Raw genomic sequence first — 19,904 nt, forward strand, 5'->3', positions numbered from 1 at the left:
GAAACCAGCAGCAGGATAACTATTCTTTAGAGAATCCTAAAAACAGGTTGCAACTAAAAACTATGTGTATGATGAATCTCTTCCTCCTATATAACAGTATCACAAAGTGTTAGGGCTGGGCGATTATGATTATTATTATGATTATTTTAAGTGATATTGAAATCACAATTAATATACACAATTATTCATTTATTCAAAAACTTCTGTACTGATTTAAACACAACTTTAAAGAACCAGCAAGTGGCACATACAGTATTATTGATACACATAAGTCACACACACTCGCTGTGGCTGCACATGGAACACAGAAGAGCTATGAAGCACAGGATCTTGCATACATCTACACTGTGTGGCATATTAATTGTTTTTCTTCGATTATATTGTTTTCATGATTGTCAGATGGCAAAATTGAAATCACGATTAAAATCAAATTAATTGTCCAGCCCTACAAAGGGTATGCTATAACCTAGTCACAATTAACTTGTGAAAAATGCAATACAGCTGAAGACAAGGTTGCACCTGGGAAATGGAATGACTTTATTTTTTTACCTAAAACTGGTGACCCAAGGTACCAGCTGCCCCGACAGTTTCTAGGCAAGAAAAGTAGAATCAAAAATGTAGCCCTGTACAGCCCAGAAAGGTTTCTCACTTTGCACTGACCAATATTATATTATATATATATTTCTGCCCCAAATGGAACTCAAGTCTTAAAGTCAAGTGGTATAACCACATACACAAAAGGTTTGCTTGCTTTTTATGCAAAAATTCAAAAAATCAATCTTTTCCTAAATTCTGAACCACTGCCTAGAGAAACAAAAGAAAAGACAAAGTTTACAACTTTGACTATCACTTGCTTGGTCCCATACTTGGCTCTCACTTATGTTACATAACTTGGATATGTAACTACAAACCCTGCCAGAAACATGAACAAATTATGTTCATTTGTGTAACTTTGGTCTATAGGCCCCACCTTGTCTGAGAACATCAGAATGTAAATCCAAGTCAGGGACACTCATATGGACTTATCTCATGGACATAGTGAACACAAACTATCTGATGGCACCAAATGTCTACCTATGATCCATTTCACTGAACATTAGGAAATCAAAAGTTCCTGTTTGTAAACAAGCTAAATGTCTCCAAAGATCATGCTGGAAAGCACACAGCTGCTACAAAAACCAACAACATGAGCCATTTCAAAGTGTTTCGATTCAACAAGAGTCGAAGGATGCAGTGTTGTACTCAGAAATTCATTCGTCCATCGATGAGTCAACCATTGAATGGACTACTTGAGAATCAAATGCAAGGCCTTTCTCTTATTTTTGGTCTATATTACCCAGCGTGAGGTGGTTGGACTTAAAGTCTGTTATGAAATTCTGCTGCCCCAAACATGGAGAGGGGCTTACTGTAAAAGAGTAGAGAGTAAATCATGCAATGACACATGAATATAAATATGGTGACTGTGGTCAATGAGCTCTAAAGGATCCATAAAAAAGGTGAAGTCAGACAGAAAGGACATGGGTAAAAAACATTATATTCTTGTCAGACAGTTTTTATTGATCAGTAGTCAATTATATTCTGTTCACAAATTCATAGCAGAGTGGAAATTTTACCATTGCCAGCTAATATTTATACCTCAAATATAAACACTCCTCTGTGTGTGTGTGTGTGTGTGTGTGTGTGTGTGTGTGTGTGTGTGTGTGTGTGTGTGTGTGTGTGTGTGTGTGTGTGTGTGTGTGTGTGTGTGTGTGTGTGTGTGTGTGTGACACATGCAGAGAGATCCAGAGAGCTCCTATTAGTTAACAAATATTGATTGTGAGCTTTAGAGTGGCAGTGGTGCAGGCACAGTGGAGAATTTTGCAGTTTTTCCTTATAAAGCTGCATAGCAGATTAACTTCCAGAGTTTATAATTACAAGGAATCAAGCAATCTACTGTTACTTTTTCAACGGTTCGGTGCATAGTCAATACTGGGTTTTCTGTTTTTGTCTCAAAGTAAGTGCAAAGAAAAGCTTCACCAAACAGCTCAGTCACTATAATAAATCCCAAAACACACAGCACACAAAGCTCTTGACCTCCTTGTTTTATGTAAACTGCTTAACCAACTGGCTTACGTCCCTTCCACATTGCTACATTTGTTGAAAATGCTAAAACACAAAAAGAACTTGAAGGTTTCTAGATCTTGGGTGAGATCCCCTGTGCTCACTGGGTTACTGGAGATTATCAGCCCATTTGACTCATAAAGCAATACAAGCATTAAAAAGGGCATGATCACAAGCACCATGACTGTCTGCTACATAAAAGTCTTCAAATTGTAATAAGGATGAATAAAAACCCTTCTTCACGTATTAAATTTCAGGTGATGAAAACTGAAGGACAAGTAGTTCTTCTATTGACAGTGGGTAAAGTCTGCTAAAACATACCTGTGGGTCAACACTGTTAGCTTGACACAGCTGCAGATTGAAATAAAAGCTAAAACCAACAATAACAAGCTCACAAAGTCAAAACAAACACGTTTCTGCTAAACATCCTAGTTGAGTATATGTTCATTGGAAAAACACCAATATCAGCTAGGATAATGTTAATAAGACGGTGTGTGTTTAGGTGTCCTATCGCGCCTTTTTGGCGTGTGGGACTCCTGAGGCAGCAGACAGGTATCGACAGGCCAAGCGGAATGCAGCTTCGGCGGTCACTGAGGCAAAAACCCGGACATGGGAGGAGTTCGGTGAGGCCATGGAGAACGACTTCCGGACAGCTTCGAAGAGGTTCTGGACCACCATCCGGCATCTCAGGAGGGGGAAGCAGTGCACTGTAAACACTGTGCTCAGTGGAGACGGTGCGCTGCTGACCTCGACTCGGGATGTTGTGGATCGGTGGAAGGAATACTTCGAAGACCTCCTCAATCCCACCGGCACGTCTTCCTTGGAGGAAGCAGGGTCTGGGAATGATGGGGTGGGCTCGTCCATCTCTGGGGTCGAAGTCGCCGAGGTGGTTAAAAAGCTCCTCGGTGGCAGGGCCCCGGGGGTGGATGAGATCCGCCCAGAGTTCCTTAAGGCCCTGGATGTTGTGGGTCTGTCGTGGCTGACACGACTTTGCAACATCGCGTGGACATCGGGGGTAGTGCCTCTGGATTGGCAGACTGGGGTGGTGGTCCCCCTTTTTAAGAAGGGGGACCGGAGGGTGTGTTCCAACTACAGGGGGATCACACTCCTCAGCCTCCCTGGTAAGGTCTATTCGGGGGTACTGGAGAGGAGGGTCCGTAAGATCGTCGAACCTCGGATTCAGGAGGAGCAATGTGGTTTTCGTCCTGGCCGTGGAACTGTGGACCAGCTCTATACCCTCAGCAGGGTTCTTGAGGGTGCATGGGAGTTTGCCCAACCTGTCCACATGTGTTTTGTGGACTTGGAGAAGGCATTCGACCGTGTCCCTCGGGGAGTCCTGTGGGGGGTTCTCCGGGAGTATGGGGTGTCGGGCTGCTTGTTACGAGCCGTCCGTTCCCTGTACGACCGGTGCCAGAGCTTGGTCCGCATTGCTGGCAGTAAGTCGGACTCGTTTCCAGTGAGGGTTGGACTCCGCCAGGGCTGCCCTTTGTCACCGATTCTGTTCATAACTTTTATGGACAGAATTTCTAGGCGCAGCCAGGGTGTCGAGGGGGTCCAGTTTGGTGACCTCAGGATTGGATCACTGCTTTTTGCAGATGATGTGGTCCTGTTGGCTTCATCAAGCTGTGACCTTCAACTCTCTCTGGAGCGGTTCGCAGCCCAGTGTGAAGCGGCTGGGATGAGAATCAGCACCTCCAAATCTGAGTCCATGGTCCTCAGCCGGAAAAGGGTGGACTGCCCTCTCCGGGTCGGGGATGAGATCCTGCCCCAAGTGGAGGAGTTTAAGTATCTCGGGGTCTTGTTCACGAGTGAGGGAAGGATGGAGCGAGAGATCGGCAGGCGGATCGGTGCGGCGTCCGCAGTAATGCGGACTCTGCACAGGTCTGTTGTGGCGAAGAGGGAGCTGAGCCGGAAGGCGAAGCTCTCTGTTTACCGGTCGATCTTTGTTCCCACCCTCACCTATGGTCATGAGCTTTGGGTAGTGACCGAAAGAACAAGATCGCGGGTACAAGCGGCCGAAATGAGCTTCCTCCGTAGGGTGGCCGGGCTCTCCCTTAGAGATAGGGTGAGAAGCTCGGCTATCCGGGAGGAGCTCGGAGTAGAGCCGCTACTCCTCCGCGTTGAGAGGAGCCAGATGAGGTGGCTCGGGCATCTGATGAGGATGCCTCCCGGACGCCTCCCTGGTGAGGTGTTCAGGGCACGTCCCACCGGGAGGAGACCCCGGGGCAGACCCAGGACACGCTGGAGAGACTACATCTCTCGGCTGGCCTGGGAACGTCTTGGGATCCCCCCGGAAGAGCTGGCCGAAGTGGCTAGGGAGAGGGAAGTCTGGGCTTCCCTGCTTAGGCTGCTGCCCCCGCGACCCGACCCCGGATAAGCGGAAGAAGATGGATGGATGGATGGTGTTTAGGTGTCTGTTTGCTAACAGTGAGAAATAAAGCCTGATGTAGTAACATAGTAAGGTAAGGCCGTGGCTTTGACATCAATTCAGAGCGTACTTAGGATTACATTTCAATCAGAAGCTAAAATACATGTGAAGGTAGCCTTCCAAAACAAGTCTCAGGGGCTCATGGCTTTGATTTACTTTAGTGGTATCATCAGTGTTGATAGAAGAAGCTGTGCAATCTATTAATGAGATGTTGAGATGTCTCAAAAAGTAAATTTGAAAAGTAGGATGATAATCATTATTGGGTTCAAAATGGGGTGTGATTTGGGTTAAAAAAAAAAAACTGCTTAGAATGAACTCTAACAAAGCCTTGTCGGCATTTTCTGTAAACTTCATTAGACTTGAATGGAATGTCCAGTACTGATACTGAGATACACTTCTGTATGCATGCTGCTATGTTCAGGTTTAGTAGGTACAGTCATCTATCGGTCGACAGCCGTGACCAGCTTGTCTGTCAGTTAAGACTTCCACCAGCATGTTCTTGTGTCAGACTTGCAGCTATTTTCCTGATTGCAAGTAAAATAGAGACAAACTTGCCACCTCTCTGCCACTCACTGTGGGAGTCACACATACAGCACTCACACACAACTGACCTACAAGTGGCCACCTCTACGGGTGTGTCTGCATGTGTTGAAAGCCATCACACTCCACTCCCAATGGCAATTTTGACACTTCCTCACTGAGGCCTGTGCAAGTTATCTCCTACTGACAAAAACACACACACAAGGACGCTAACACACATATTTTCATGCCACTGAGGAGCTAATTAAACACAACGTGCCTGGGTGAGAGCAGGACTGAGGGAAAGACATGTTTCAGTGTGTGTGGTTGAATCATGCAGGGTGCTCGGTGGGAGAGAGACAGGCAGGTCAACTCTGACAGCTCGAAAAGAGAAAGAGTCAGTTTGAGGAGAGAGAAAGAGTGTGTATGTGTGAGAGAGAGAGAGCAAGAGAGAGAAAGACAGGTAAATAAAAATCTAGGGAGAAACAAAAATACTACAAATTCTGTTTCAGTTTTGTGTAAAATGAGGTTGTGTCGAGAGACTTTCAGGAATTAAGCTATTCTCATATCTAAATGAAAGAAATTCATTCTAACAGAAGATCAGTTATATGATGCTTTGGCACAAGATTGCAAAGTAACAGAGAACTGTCCACCAAAACAGATCCTAAATGAGGAAATTATCATGTATACTAAGCTTTATATGTTTGTCCTGCTGCAGCTCGTGCCTGTGTCTCATCTTCTATATCAATCATCCTTAATGGTTTCATTTTGGGCAGATAGGGCAAAAGGAAGTTTTAAGCTTAAACATATGAACACACATGATGTCATTAAACAGGACATGTTCATAATATAAATCTTTACATTTCACTGCGCATCTGTATGAGCATGTAACAAATAAAAATCTTTATTTGAATCTTGAATCTTAAATCCTTGGAAAAGGGAAAACTTCATGCACACTGGCATGACAGAGCCTCCACCAGATGCCAATGGGTGTTGTGTTGCCATTGGTCAACTCAAATAGGTTAAAAAGATTTATAGAACATTACAAAATATTCTGAGTTGCAAATAACTTGTTGTGACTTTCGTGACATTACTCTTTTGGAAAAAACTTAAGATGACAGCTCACATGTAAAACCTCTGACAATGGGATCGAAAAACTACTCAGACCGATTGAAAAAGAGTGTGTTCGACTGGAGCGTTTTCATAAAGAGAAAACAGTGAAAACAAAAACAAAAGCAGACAGTGAGAAAAGAAAAGACAGATGGGAGAGAGACGGCTATTAGGATCCATATGTCAGTAATCTAGGCCATTTCTTTATTAAACTGAAACACCATCGGGCCAGAAAATCACCAGGGGAGCTGGCTGTGTACATACAATGTGTATATACATCATCATACATATGCATCTGCTCATGTGGGCTATGCACATTCACAGAGGCAAGTTAGTGCGGGGTGAAACACAGGACAACCAGCTAACGAACCATTTGAAGTTCCAGTTAAGTACCAACTTGCAGCAGCACAAATAAAGCTGAATGTCCAGGGTACATACATTTATATTATCATTCCCTCAGCTGCTGTGCTAGTTAATGCACAGGTCACACAGAGTACAAGTACTTTCAGTGCAGCATTTTTGTGAAGGAAGTCTTCCTTCTTCACAGAGCCAGCTTTAAATATCACATAATTGTGCTGAAAGGAAATTTCTCAGGATGTAAAACATGTGCTTTAAGATCAAACTCTTTACTGAAACCAGCATAGTGATGTGTATACCTATTCAATTAATCTTTCACCCAGTCTATTGTAAACCATTTGTAACAAAATATCATACAGCCTTTATTCCTCACCACGCATACACATACTTTGCAAGTTCAAGAAGAGCTTTGCCAAAAAAGCCTTGTCAAAATGCTCACCATTTTTTGTATGAATGAAAATGTCATTCCTGCATTTGAAACAAAAGAAGAAAGAGCTTCTAGGTGTGTAACTGGATTAGGACATTTTAAAGGGTGACTGTATTACATTTTTTTATAATCTATCCTGAAACTTAAGGGTTGATGCAAATTATTTTCTTAGAACTGTTTTTTTTGTTTTGTTTTGTATTTAGTCAAGCACTATAGATGGTGTCTCTTAAGGTGGCAAAAGCACATCACCTAGCTAGAATAAAAAAAAGCTTTTAAACACACTGGTATGTGCCGTCTAATGTCCTAGTAAATTATTGAAGTCAAAGTAATAATCAACTCTTAAACAAAGAAGATTTGGCAGGAAGTAGACAGTATGTTAAATAACTTTTGTAGAACTGTACAGTATAGATTGTGGTATCTCAAATACATACATGCAGAGTGGCACACTCCATGTTCTTGAAAAGGATGAAGACTGATAAATTGGGAACAAACACACACACAAAGAATACTCTGAAGGGGTTCAGTTTTAGCAAAAGTGTTGCTGGGTAAGAGAGCAGTAGGAAAGAAACAGCTAAATAATTAAAGAGGAATCCCACCCAGAAATGGAATTCACAATAGCTATTTGTTTGTTCTCTGACAGTTCAGTGTATGTGTGAACACGAGTTACTACATTCCAGAGAAACTAATTAGCCAGCAGTCAGACAGACTGAGTGGAGTTATGAGAGTGCTTCACTGGTCCAGAACTCTGCAGTCAGTATGAGGGTGCAGGGGGTATACTATACACATCACACTTGAGCAGCATCCATCCATCAGAACTATACAGTGCAGTCAACAGTGTTTTCTTTATTAAAAAATTAAGATTAATATATAAGGGTTGAATCTGCTCCTGTAGCAAATAAAATGAAGAGCTTTAGATGCCTCTGCAACATGCATGTAACAAGCAATAACTTTTTAACTCCCACAACTTCAGTGACTTCAGTGACATCAAGTCATCACAATTAAGCCCTTGTCAGGAGCTTGCTTCATTATGTTTTTCATTTATCCCGCTTACAACTTAAGATGCTCTAAAGCAACATTTTTTAGATATAGATGGATGTGGTACATGTTTTAAGGGCTAGCACCACCATCCTTTGGTCCTACGTGAAGTAAGGTCATCAAGCCTGTACTGACAATTCTCTAGCTGGGTGGTTTTATACCAACTTAACAAGTCAACAACAACTTTATCTCAATTTTCTTGAAACCTCAAACTGCACCACCCAAAAAGATGCTTTCTGTCAGCTTGTTTGCATCTGAATGGTAGAACATTTTTTGCACCATGTCTATAGAGCTGTACTTAACAGCTTAGCAGCTTAGACACAGAGCATATTCTGATCTTCGGGTCTACAATAATTAAGATATAAAGATATATTTAAGTATTTGAGTACAATGGTATGGCTTTTTGATGTACATAAATTGGTCAGTTTTTATTTAACTATACTGGATCAAGCAAAATGTGAGCTGACTTTAAATATGCTATGAGGAGGATCTGTTTTAATTGGACTACCTTGCCACCTTCTGGCTTGGAGTCTCACGCACACTGTTGTAAAGATATCACTTTTAACAACACGTGTTTGTTGTGAAACAAATTTTCTTGCTTCAAGACAACTTTTTACAGAATACAACGCGACAAGATATGATTTTTATCAGTACAGTTACATAGTGCTGTTATTTGAAACGTGACAACAAGCTAACATTGTAAGTTTGTACCATATTTCAGTAGCCGGCTATATATTGGTGCTACAACATATCAGTTGGCTAATGTGGCAACAAGCAAACTGTCAGTTTGTACAGTAGTAAAGTAGCCGTCCATCTGTAGCGTTGACAGCCTAGTGCTGTGAGACATGTGGGTAATGTATAATGTTTATAAATCCTGCAGAGCAGAATAACTTGTGGCACTGTTACCGCACTTATCAGGTTTTCCCTCTATCTAAATTCCTGCTTGTGTTGTTTGTCGCTTTGTAGAACCGTAGAAATCCTTGTTATGTCCTGCCAGCGCTCATCTACCAAGCAGAGCTAACGTAACCTCACTCTCTTAATTTTATTGACAGTTCCTCAAGTTTGAACAGACTACTGCAGAATAACTGCTGCATGTAGGTTGGAATGAACATGATCACAAACAGCTTAGCCTTTTAGCCTTTAGCTCGGGCTGTATCACTCTCCCGTTTATCGTTCCTTTGCTCTTCTGTCATTTTCTTTCTGACAGTTAGGCTCCTGTGCCCACCATTACTACAAATTAATAAAATAAATTGTTTTCAGAAAAGAAAAATGCAGATATGTCTTCTCACTATTAAACTTAGTCAGCTGGCGTGATGTTGTCATAGAGACTTAGACGTGCCATAAAGCAATCCGGTCCTGCTCAACCCGATCAGGAAGCTAAGAAATAGCATTTCGAAATAACCTGTAACCTGTGATATTGGCGCTGGTAGTGTGGATTACAATCAGGCATATATCTAAAAGGGAGAATTTTTCAAGATGACTTAGAAAGTCCTCACAGCCCCTTTAAGCTTTCATTGACTGAATACAGCATACTCTGCATGTCTAGAAAGAGGTTCAAATGATATATTTATGAGGTTGAAGCTTGGCCTGTGTGTGAGTGCATTTTCACCTTCATGTGTGCATGTGTAAGAGTGTATTTACCTGTTTTGACAGCAGAAAAGCAGTGTCTGTGTGTTGTTTTGTAACAGCAGCAGCAGCAGGAGTAACGTTTTGGCTCTCGTTAGTGGATGGACTCTCTAGACAGCCTTGCACCTTCAACACCAAATCCTACATGACACACACACACACACACACAAATAAGGCAAAACGTCCTGGCAGGTTTTGGACATTTCTTCTATTGCACGGTAACAAACTGTATGACGTACATGGCAGGAGCTTAATACAGAGTCAAAACAGGGAATATGTTTGCTCACTGTATGTAGCACTTTGTTCTAAGTTTATCTCATCAAAGACATTACAGCAAGGTATCTATGTAATATATTCAAATGACTAAAAAAATTTAAATTTAACATTCCCCTCAGGTGTTCAATATATATTTATATATAACTTTTTCTGTCAGTGCAAAAACAAAAAGGCTTACGCTTAATCAGCTCAGACTCCACATTATCACATGACATGCGCACACACACACACACACACACACACACACACACACACACACACACACACACACACACACACACACACACACACACACACACACACACACACACACACTTGCAAACAAACTTGAATGCCTACAGCTACTTAGGACAACGTTTCACTCTGCATAAACTCAGCAGCAGCAGCAGAAACTGTTTGGAAAAATTTATGACTGGCCAACATTCATTACCATTATCATTATCACAAACACCATATACACAAACTCTCTCTCTCTCTGTGAGTGTGTGTGTGTGTGTGTGTGTGTGTGTGTGTGTGTGTGTGTGTGTGTGTGTGTGTGTGTGTGTGTGTGTGTGTGTGAGCAATAATGTGCATGCCTGAGTGTTTATGGGGAGACAGAGAAAGTTAATTAATTTCAAAGCCCTGTAGTGTGTGCCTTGCTGATAAGTCCCTCCCCACTTCCCATAATGCTTTGCTGAAATAGACGGCTGCAGCGCATTCATTCAGCCAATTAGCCCAGATACTGACACACTCCACAAATTAGCGTATTTCCATGCATGCAAGCACGCACACAAACACAAACACACATAATCACCCTCTCACTCGTTTGTGCACAATCATGCACAAACTCACACACAAACACACACACACACACACACACACACACATACAGATAGGGTTCTGTGTAAACAAACTCTTGGACTCTCTGTCTTTGTGCCAGGGGAGAGAGAGGGGGGAGAGGGGGGAGTTAAGGGGGGATGCATATCAGTGTATAATTAGAGCAGAGTTGAAGTACTAAGTTTGTGTTCTGGTGTTAAATTGGAAATGCTCAATGCAAATAAATTCAGTTCAGAGTCAATTACCAATGCCAGACTCCAACTTAAAAACCTTCAAATCAATTTTAGCCCTTCTGCATTACCAAGATTAGCACTTTGCACACACACTAGATGGGCTGTCTTATAAAAAATTAAGTAAGTAATTCCTGACAAATTAGTTCATGCACAGTTCAGCATGAGTTCATGAACTGTAAGGAAAAAAGAAAGACAGAGAGAGAGCTGGAGGGAAAAAAACATAGAAAATGGTAACGAGAGACAGGAAGAGAGAGGGAGCACAAAGTGAAGATTTACAAAATAAGAAGCAGTTTCAGTCATTTCCTATCCTGGTATGTTCATTTTTTAATCTCTGTGTCAATGATCATAATCATTATCATCATTAATGTAAACACCTAAACCTAACAGAATTAACTAAGAAAAATAAGAAAGCATTTAAACAACTGCTTGTGATGTGTTATCCATACTTGTGGACACATTTTGTTGAATTATCTGAAATTTAGAACATAAATATATACTCACCCTGCTATGTGTGACACGGTGTACATGGATGCGGGAGGTGAGTAGGGCACCAGCCATAGCAGAGAGCAGGTGCTGCTGCACCCTGGCCCCTGCTCCACCTATACCCTCCAAAATAGCTGCAGGGCCACATGTGTCAATCACTGCCAAGAAGACCGTTGGGACCACCCGGGTTAGCCTAGAAAGAGACTGGAGACATATACACAGATAAATATAATGCACTTGTCTCTGATTTGAGTTATTTCTTGACAAAAAGAACCACTGCATGCACCATTACTGGAGGTATCATGATTTACAATCACACAGCGGTTATGATATCAATTGTTGGATAGGTTCTATTTTTATAGATCTAGTTGATTAATATATATAAAAAAACGTATAATGTTTAATTATTTTGTTTTTCCCTCATTTTTAAGAATGGTTTTGTTGGTCCATGTGTGTTTGGGTGCACAATAGTATTATTGATGGTGGGGAAAGCTCAGAAAGCCTTTAACTGCAGTGTAGAAATGTAAGTTAGCTGTGTGAAGTATTTTATGTTTTGGTCTTTTAAATTTGACAAAGGAAATTTAGCAGAGCCCACCCTCAGGTAAAGGAGGAGAGTGTTGAGAGTTGAGGGCTATGTATAAGATGTACTTTGATTTGTGTTGGCAAAAATGAGTTTGCAAATTTAGGCATGTCAAATTAGACGCTGACAAAATTCCAATATTGTGCAACCTAACTGTGTGTTTAATGCATGGGAACTTACAGAGATGGCAGTGACTCTTACAGCCTCCACAGTAGAGTGAGTGAACAGGTACCACAGAGCAAAGCCTATCTCTGGGGTAACGAGGTGGTGGGAGGAACCGGAAACACGGGTGGAGATGTTCTCTATGGCTTTGGCAGCCATGTGGTGCACAATGGGATCATCCTGTAAGAAAGATATACAAACGTAATCGAATTCCACAAATACTATATTTCACTGAAGAGTTAAAGATTGGATTGAGTTGAATCTGACATCAGGGTTTCGCAGTTTTTAGTTTTTTTTAAAACAGTTTTGTCCAAAGTGAAAAATAAATAAATATAAAATAAATCAAAAGGCATTAAGAGGGTTAAGCTATTAAACCATCATAATAGACTCTGGTCCTGGTACAGGCTGTCAGTACAGAACAACAAACAGTGAAGAAGGCTACTTGCTGAAATAAGGTAAAGTAGTTTTTAGGTAACCCAATGCAATTGCCCATGTAGGAATTAACTTTTGAGAGTGTTCTGGGCAATAAAGTTGTTGAAACCTTTCAGCTTTCTGACCTTGACATAACTCTACAAAACTGACTGGTGGGAAACTCTGCAAGGAAACAAACCAAAACACTTTTAGTATAAAGTGGAAAACCTCCTCATGTTATCTGCAGGATTAAGTAACCTTACTGCAGCAAAGTGTGGGACATGACATGTTTGCTAAGTATGACAAAGACCAGCTGTCATAAACATGTGTGTGCATGTGCACATGCAAAGCATGTCAAAGTTTTTCGAGCTGAAAACCTCTCATATAAAATTTGATTCTATTTTGAGTTACACACTTTTAGGTTCATTTACAAGTTACGCTCCGAAAACTCATTTTACTGAAAAATGACAGAAACTAAAAGGCAGAAATGAACAAAGAGCTAACAAAATCACAACCTGACAATTAGATTAACTCACAACATCATCTCAGTACAAAATGAGAGAAGTTATGTGTGTGCGTGTGTGAGTGTGTTTGGCTGTCTGTGTGTATACTACATGTGCCCACACCTCCGCCTGAGTTGGAGTTGTTTGTGTTCAGACAATAGGGCCCAGCTAATGAAATCTCTGTGGAAGAGGAAATGAGTTTTTCCAGGAAAGTCATTGTAGAGAAAGACAGGAAGTAGAAGAGAAGTGATTGCCTCTGTCAGATTGTTATTGTGTTTCACTGTGTTACATCACGCATACGCTACCCACCCTAGATATGAGATACAATGGAGCCTTTCATAAATGAAGTTAACTGTGGTTTAGTGAAGGTTCATATTAACAGCTCAAACATTAATTTCTCAGTGACAGTTTATATCACTCATGACAGGCTCTGCAGTTGAATTAAGACTAAAATAAAACAATACTTCGTTGCTGCGTGCCATAAATAAATCTAACACCTTTACAAGCACGTTGGTCTACACTGTGCAAAATTCAAATGACAAACTCAAGGAAATTTCCAACAACAACACTTCATTGAAAATAAGCAGGTAGCTTATTCTGTGAAGCACACAGCTGTTTCATGGTATTGATGCTTAATCCAAATGTTTTAAAATGTTACAGGTAATACTCTTTTTTGTTGCTGCCCAAAAATACAGGCACAGTTGAAGAAAAAAATAAACTAATAAACTTCATGTCTTTATGCTCCTCAAGAACTCCAAAACAACTGTCTGCAGTATTGTCAAAATAAAAATGGACAGTAGAAGTGAAATAGACTTATTAAATATTTTAAAGAATGGGTTTTAAGTATCTTTGTATTTGGATAGACATTTGTTTGAACTAACCAAGGCTCAGAAGAATAGATAGTTTAGGTGTTTGACTCCATGTTTTTTTTTATCCCCTCCCTGTCTTCAACCATGCATGTTGTAGCATCCAAAATCCCAGAAATTTAAGTAAAATAAATCAATCAATAAATAAATCAATAAATAAAAGTTAAAAATATGCATTCTAGATTTTTGGATTGAGGCAAAGATGCACATTTGTCTTTGAACCAATGGCCAAGCTTTGTATGATGCCATGGCCGTTTAACATTTTACACATAAATGAAGCTCAGTTCTGACACAACACCACATGGGTACTTGAATTATAACTGCTTAGATAGCCTGTCGATTAGTTCAGTAGAACATCTCATATTGTGCACTCAACACCAAGGGAGCACGTAGCACGACAACATAATGAATCCTCCGGCACCCCTCCGGGAATCAGCAGAATGGTCTGTTCCAGCATGTCCCATGCTGCGTGGGCCAGCTCACTAATGAGCCCACGGGGGAGAACCCGCTGTCTGTGTGTTTAATAGACTGTAGCCCTGCCAGGAACTACACAGAGAAAGCAAAATAGGGGAAGACTAAAAGAAAGAGAAAAGAGAGAGGGATGGGTGAGGGAGATTTCCTTACATGTGGTGAGGAATAAGTAGCTGAGGCAATAGACTCCATCATTATGATGGAGATGGAAAAGTGGGAGAGGCTGAGGTAGGAAAGAGTGCTTTACTCTCATTATAATTCTCTTAGTATGAGAAAAAGTTTATCCAAGAGACACACTTACTATATTACACTCAGTGTCCTACTTCCCAACATCTCATTTCAGAAATGTCAGTCATGAAAAATATAGGATTGTGCAATAGGCCATCCAAGACAGTCAAATTATAAAAAAAAACTCTGATATATTTTAAGATAAATAATAACAGATATTTAATTTACATAAGGCAATTCAAATTCAATAAGTGACACTTTTTTAACTTTTGGTTGCTGTGAGCTGGCCTATATTGAAATAATAAAATTAAACAACAGACAGCTAAGTATAATTTCTAGACAAGTTCAGTCTCAGTGATTATAACAGGCAGATGTAGTTAAATGACACACCTAATTTCATACACCTTCACTTGAAATGTTTAATTTTGACTTCTGAGTGGGAACATGATTTAAGCTGATCATGATTTGATACTCTGGCAAAACATGCATTCAAAATAGATTCATGGATTCCAACATTAATGACAACAGAAAACATAAGACATGGCTGCATTTTATTTTGTCCTACTGGGTTTTTCCAGCTTTTACAGGATTTCCCTTACATTGATTTACTCAAGCTTCAACAGGAAAAACAGGCTGCCTAGTAACTTGGAAACATTAAAAATTTCCCTTGTTCTTTAGAGCAGGGCTGAAAGATAAGATCTATGCACTTTGAACCCCAGGCTAAAGAGAGATGTAAAGAGCTCCATTAACAGATGAAAAGAGTTGAAAGGCTGCAGATACTTAACAGTGAAATCCTATCTTCAAGTCTTGATCAGTAGATTAGTTTTATATACAAACATGTTCGCACCTGGCCTCTGAGTCTCAAGTAGACAGATCTACACATCACAAAAACTACATCACATGACTTGATACAGGATTTGTGTGAATGACTATGTGTGTGTAAGTGCATGTGTTCACATGTCTGATGTGGTTTCCCTCTGTAATTAACGTCCTTTAGAAGCCAGTGCACCTGGTTTTTGAATGAGCCCCTATGGCAGAAACACAGACACCATCTATCAGCCTCACACAGCACATCTAAAACCACTAAGAGCCACAGTCAAAGAAAGAGACAGACTGTCTGATTAACTGGCTGACAGACAGACAGGCACAAAGGAGAGACATGTGGACAAAGCAAGAGAGAAGAGCAACAAGTGTAAGGTCCAGGCAGATAAAGTGGCGGGAATACAGCTGAAAAAGAGGCACATTTTTTAACTGGGATAAAAATAGGACATGGTAAAATTCTTCATTATCATCTTAAAGGCAAAGATACTTAAGTCTTTAGAAAATTAGCTAATCAATTCGTGATTCCTGCTGTTTACACTTATTGTGTGTACTTGTATGTGTGCGTGCACTTGTAATGGTCATCTTATGTTTGAGGCACAAGGGTAAGACCCATGACTGTCTTAGAGAGTCCCCCTCTGTTCTCCTCTCCTTTGTGGAAGATAGTGATAAATCATTAATAAACTCATGCCTTGTGCTTGAATGTGCATGTGTGTATGTGTGTGTGTATGTATGGGTGTGTAAGGGGGGTTTCTACTTTCTGCCCCGTGGCTTCTATCACTGTAATACTGTTCACACACACACAGTCTCTCTCTCTCTCTCTCTCTCTCACACACACACACACAGATTTTTCATCATAGGCAGCAGAAGCATCATCTTGTTCAGGCTCATAAATAATTTCCTGCAGCTCAAGTCTGGCCTGGAAACCTGCCTTTCACTCCATGCCATCCAATCCCCCTCTCCAAGTACAACTCTCTCTCTTTCCCTTTCTGACTCCCTGCCATCTCTTCTCCCCCTCCCACTACGCTCATCATTCTCTCTCTTCCTTTCTGTCACTCTGTGCCATCCCCCACTATTCCCCCTCTTCATTGGTATAAGCACCACATTTGCTTTGGCTCTGCGCCCCCCTAGTCGACCCCTATGTCTTGTACAGCGATCTCTATGCCTCTCTCCAGTGCTTTACTTGTAAATCAGGAAGACTCTCAACAACAGCGGAGAGGGCTTGGGGTGATCCAGAGGGTCAGGAAACGCATCAAAACCATACTGCCTGGAGCACATTAGACAGGGTCTTGGCGCTGTATCTCAATGCTGTCATGCAATAAACAGTGTGTGGCACTGGATTTACATTTAGCACATTGGAAGACTCTCACTCTTCAGACATCACTTCACAGGAAAGGCAGGGCTTAATTTCAGAAACAACACTGAGGCAATACACAAATGCAGCAGCAATCCAGCTGGCTTTCTCAAATAAGACACCTTAGTTCTTCAAAAATCATTATATTGCTAGTATGGTATAGATTTATAGAATTATTTAAAGGGTCAATTTAAGCCGGGACACTGTATAATGTTGCCTTTTTTATATGCTGCTTGACCTAGGAAGTAACTTAAGTTCCATGTTTTTAACATGCTTAGACAATGATGAATTGAACCTTTAATATAATTTAAGAGACAACACTTTCAAAGTTAAACATATTTAGTTCTGTAAATTTCAGAGCTGCACTGCAAAGCAAATAGTTCACAGTCACTTTAACCAACAATAAAATGAGATTCATCAGGTTAAGTGTGTGCCTCTGAATCCTAAACTGCCCAACCACATGTTCGATTGCCCATGTCAGCTAGATAACTTAAAATGTATTTTGAGGATGATGGTTACAGTGACTTTTTATCACCTCAATATTCCATGGCATGGGCAGCTTACACATCAGGGAGAGGACCATTGATGCTGAACAATGTATGCTGCCATCAAGACATGTTTTTTTGGGGGATGACCTCGCTTATTTCAGTAAGACCATGCCAAACCACATTCTGTAGGTGTTACAGCAGCATGGCTCTTTAATGGTCAACACTTAAACGCAGTGAAAAAAATCTGCGTTTACACGGAAACGCCAAGGGACTGAAAACGCTGTAGCAAGCATGCCTGTAGTAAGCCTGTAGTCAGCTCTATAACTGTCTTTTCCAGAAGCCGCTTTTGGGAGATCTCCACCAAAGTCGAGTTGAGCCAATCATTTGGTGTATTGGGGAATACTAAGTGAGAAGTGGAGCAACAAATGCTCATTTTGTTTTAACACAGTCCACAGGTTGAGCAGCACCAGCACAACGCTGTAGTCCTGTTGTATGCGCTTGCGCAAAGTGGAGTCCGACGTCAGCATTTCCACTGAAAAAAAGCCAGCTCACTGTTTACACGGCAACTGTTTTCAAAAGTTTGCGTTTAGGTTGACTGTAACGCCAGTTCTGTGTAAACCCAAGGCTGAAACGCAACAAAACTTTTGCACTTCACTCTAAAACTGTTGTCGTTTAAACGGCCCCTAAATGCTAAACTAAACAGACCTGCCTGCAGCGCTTAACTGTTACCTACTAAAACATCTGACTTATCATGAGACAAACAAACACAACAAAAGAGACCCTAAACTGCCGAGGAGCTGTAATCCTCATTTAAGGTGTCGTGCCATTTTTAAAGGTCCAGAAAACTGGTCAACTATGTCCCTAAACGTTTAAAAATTAATGTCAAAAAGGTGATGCAACATGACGTTAAATATGCCCCTGCAGGTGTTGTAAAATTTTAAATATTTCTGTTTTAATGCCGTATAAATTATCTTGTACAGTTTATGACGAATCTACAGTAGATTAAATGATTTTCAAAACATCAAATTCTGTTTTATAAACCTTTTATAAAGTGCCTATTTAAAAAAATAACAGTGAAAAAACCCTGCACATAATTCTTGAACTTTTTTTTTGCATCTTAACAGCTACATGAGAGAGAACAAATATCTTTACAGTTTATTGTGAACCCAGAATCAACATATGCAGCACAAGTTCCCCCATCTGGGATGTGGCTCCCTCCCTGGAGGGAACCGGCAAAAGCAAGTCACCCAAATCAAACAACACCCTTATTCTTGTTCTTGTGTCACACACTTGTCTCAACAAATCTACAGATAGGCCCCAGAGTTTGACCCTGGACAGACTCAGACTGGATCAACCTCTGATTTTGTTTCATATGAAGCATCATTTGTGAGTATTTTTAAAGGAGGTTGGATTATCCAGGCAGAACAGAGACCAAGTCTCTCATCATGGGCTCCTCAACCAATGAAAAACAATCTCAGTAAACCAAAATGTTTTTTTTTTTTAATGTTAACTCAAAACTTGCCAAAAATCCATGTTTTAAGCTGAGTTCTTGTCTCATTCCCCCTGGTTATTATCAAGGGAGAGGGGAAAACAAAGGGAACAGAATGCATTAGTTGCCCTTTGGGAGGCGTATCACAGCTGTTGATGTTTGATGAGTGAAGGCCCGCTCAGAGCAAAACGTGGCACAGAGAAAATCATTTGCACATCCTTGTTAAATGGGTGTTGCTAGAAGTTCGGTGATTCAGTGACAAGCTTCAGGGCAGGCGCTTAAGTAAAGGTGATAGGCAAGCTCAGTATTTACATAATAGACTGCAGGGAACATGTCTGCATAAACCAGCCAGATTCTTAGCCATGTAGCAGGTCTCTCTCTCTCTCCCTATAAAAGTGCATCTCAAAAATGACAATATTGTCAAATTGTTTTTTTTGAGTAGGACTCAGCACCTGCCCAGGGCACTCATGGTACTACAGGATGGTTTGCTGACCACAGTATGACCAAGGGACAACATCGGGTTAGTAAAAATGAAGCCTATGCAGAAGTGCTAAAAGTTGTTGTTCATTGAGAATCAACTTGAGGCTGGCTGCAGAAAGACTGGAAGTCAAGTACACACCCAGCTTTAAAACCAGACTTTTACAGCATTACAGAGCATATTTACAACCTGGTTCAAAAAACAGCTTGGGTCTTAAATGCTGATTTCACTATTGGCACACACTGTACGGTAAGTGAATATTTTTCTCGCTCTGTGGTTTAGAAGTTATCAGGATTGCTTGATTGTCCAATCAGAGACACAGCTCAGGTAATGTGACTGCTGGGCGCCTTGTAGCCGTTCGAAAAGAAAATCACAGCTGGCGTCATATCAAATGTGGCTGCATCTACGGATTGACTTCATTTCACGGTTTCAGGAACAGACGGGTGACGTCCATGTTTTATACAGTCTATGGGTATGACTTTACTGAATTGGCCAACCAACCAGCCCAACCTTAACACCACAGAGAATAAATGAGTGCACTTTTTAGATGTGGGACATCTCTGTGTTTTAATAAATTTTTAATGATCTTTTGGAAACACTCTAATAATCTGAGAAAATGGATTCCACAAGCTTAGACAAATTCAT

General features: G+C 40.9%; 1 protein-coding gene across 1 annotated transcript in view; it reads right to left on the minus strand.

The window, feature by feature from the left end:
• ulk4 (unc-51 like kinase 4) overlaps positions 1-19,904 on the minus strand; it is a 78,442-nt gene that overhangs the window by 39,690 nt on the left and 18,848 nt on the right. The window contains 4 exon segments of the mRNA XM_074682677.1: positions 9,618-9,698; positions 9,700-9,743; positions 11,429-11,614; positions 12,171-12,332. Coding sequence (XP_074538778.1) covers positions 9,618-9,698; positions 9,700-9,743; positions 11,429-11,614; positions 12,171-12,332 — 473 coding nt within the window.

The sequence above is a fragment of the Halichoeres trimaculatus genome, unplaced genomic scaffold, assembly GCF_033239565.1.
Source record: "Halichoeres trimaculatus isolate MK-OKI-2021-1 unplaced genomic scaffold, fHalTri1.1 fHalTri1_scaffold_12, whole genome shotgun sequence".
NCBI classification, from domain to species: domain Eukaryota; kingdom Metazoa; phylum Chordata; class Actinopteri; order Labriformes; family Labridae; genus Halichoeres; species Halichoeres trimaculatus.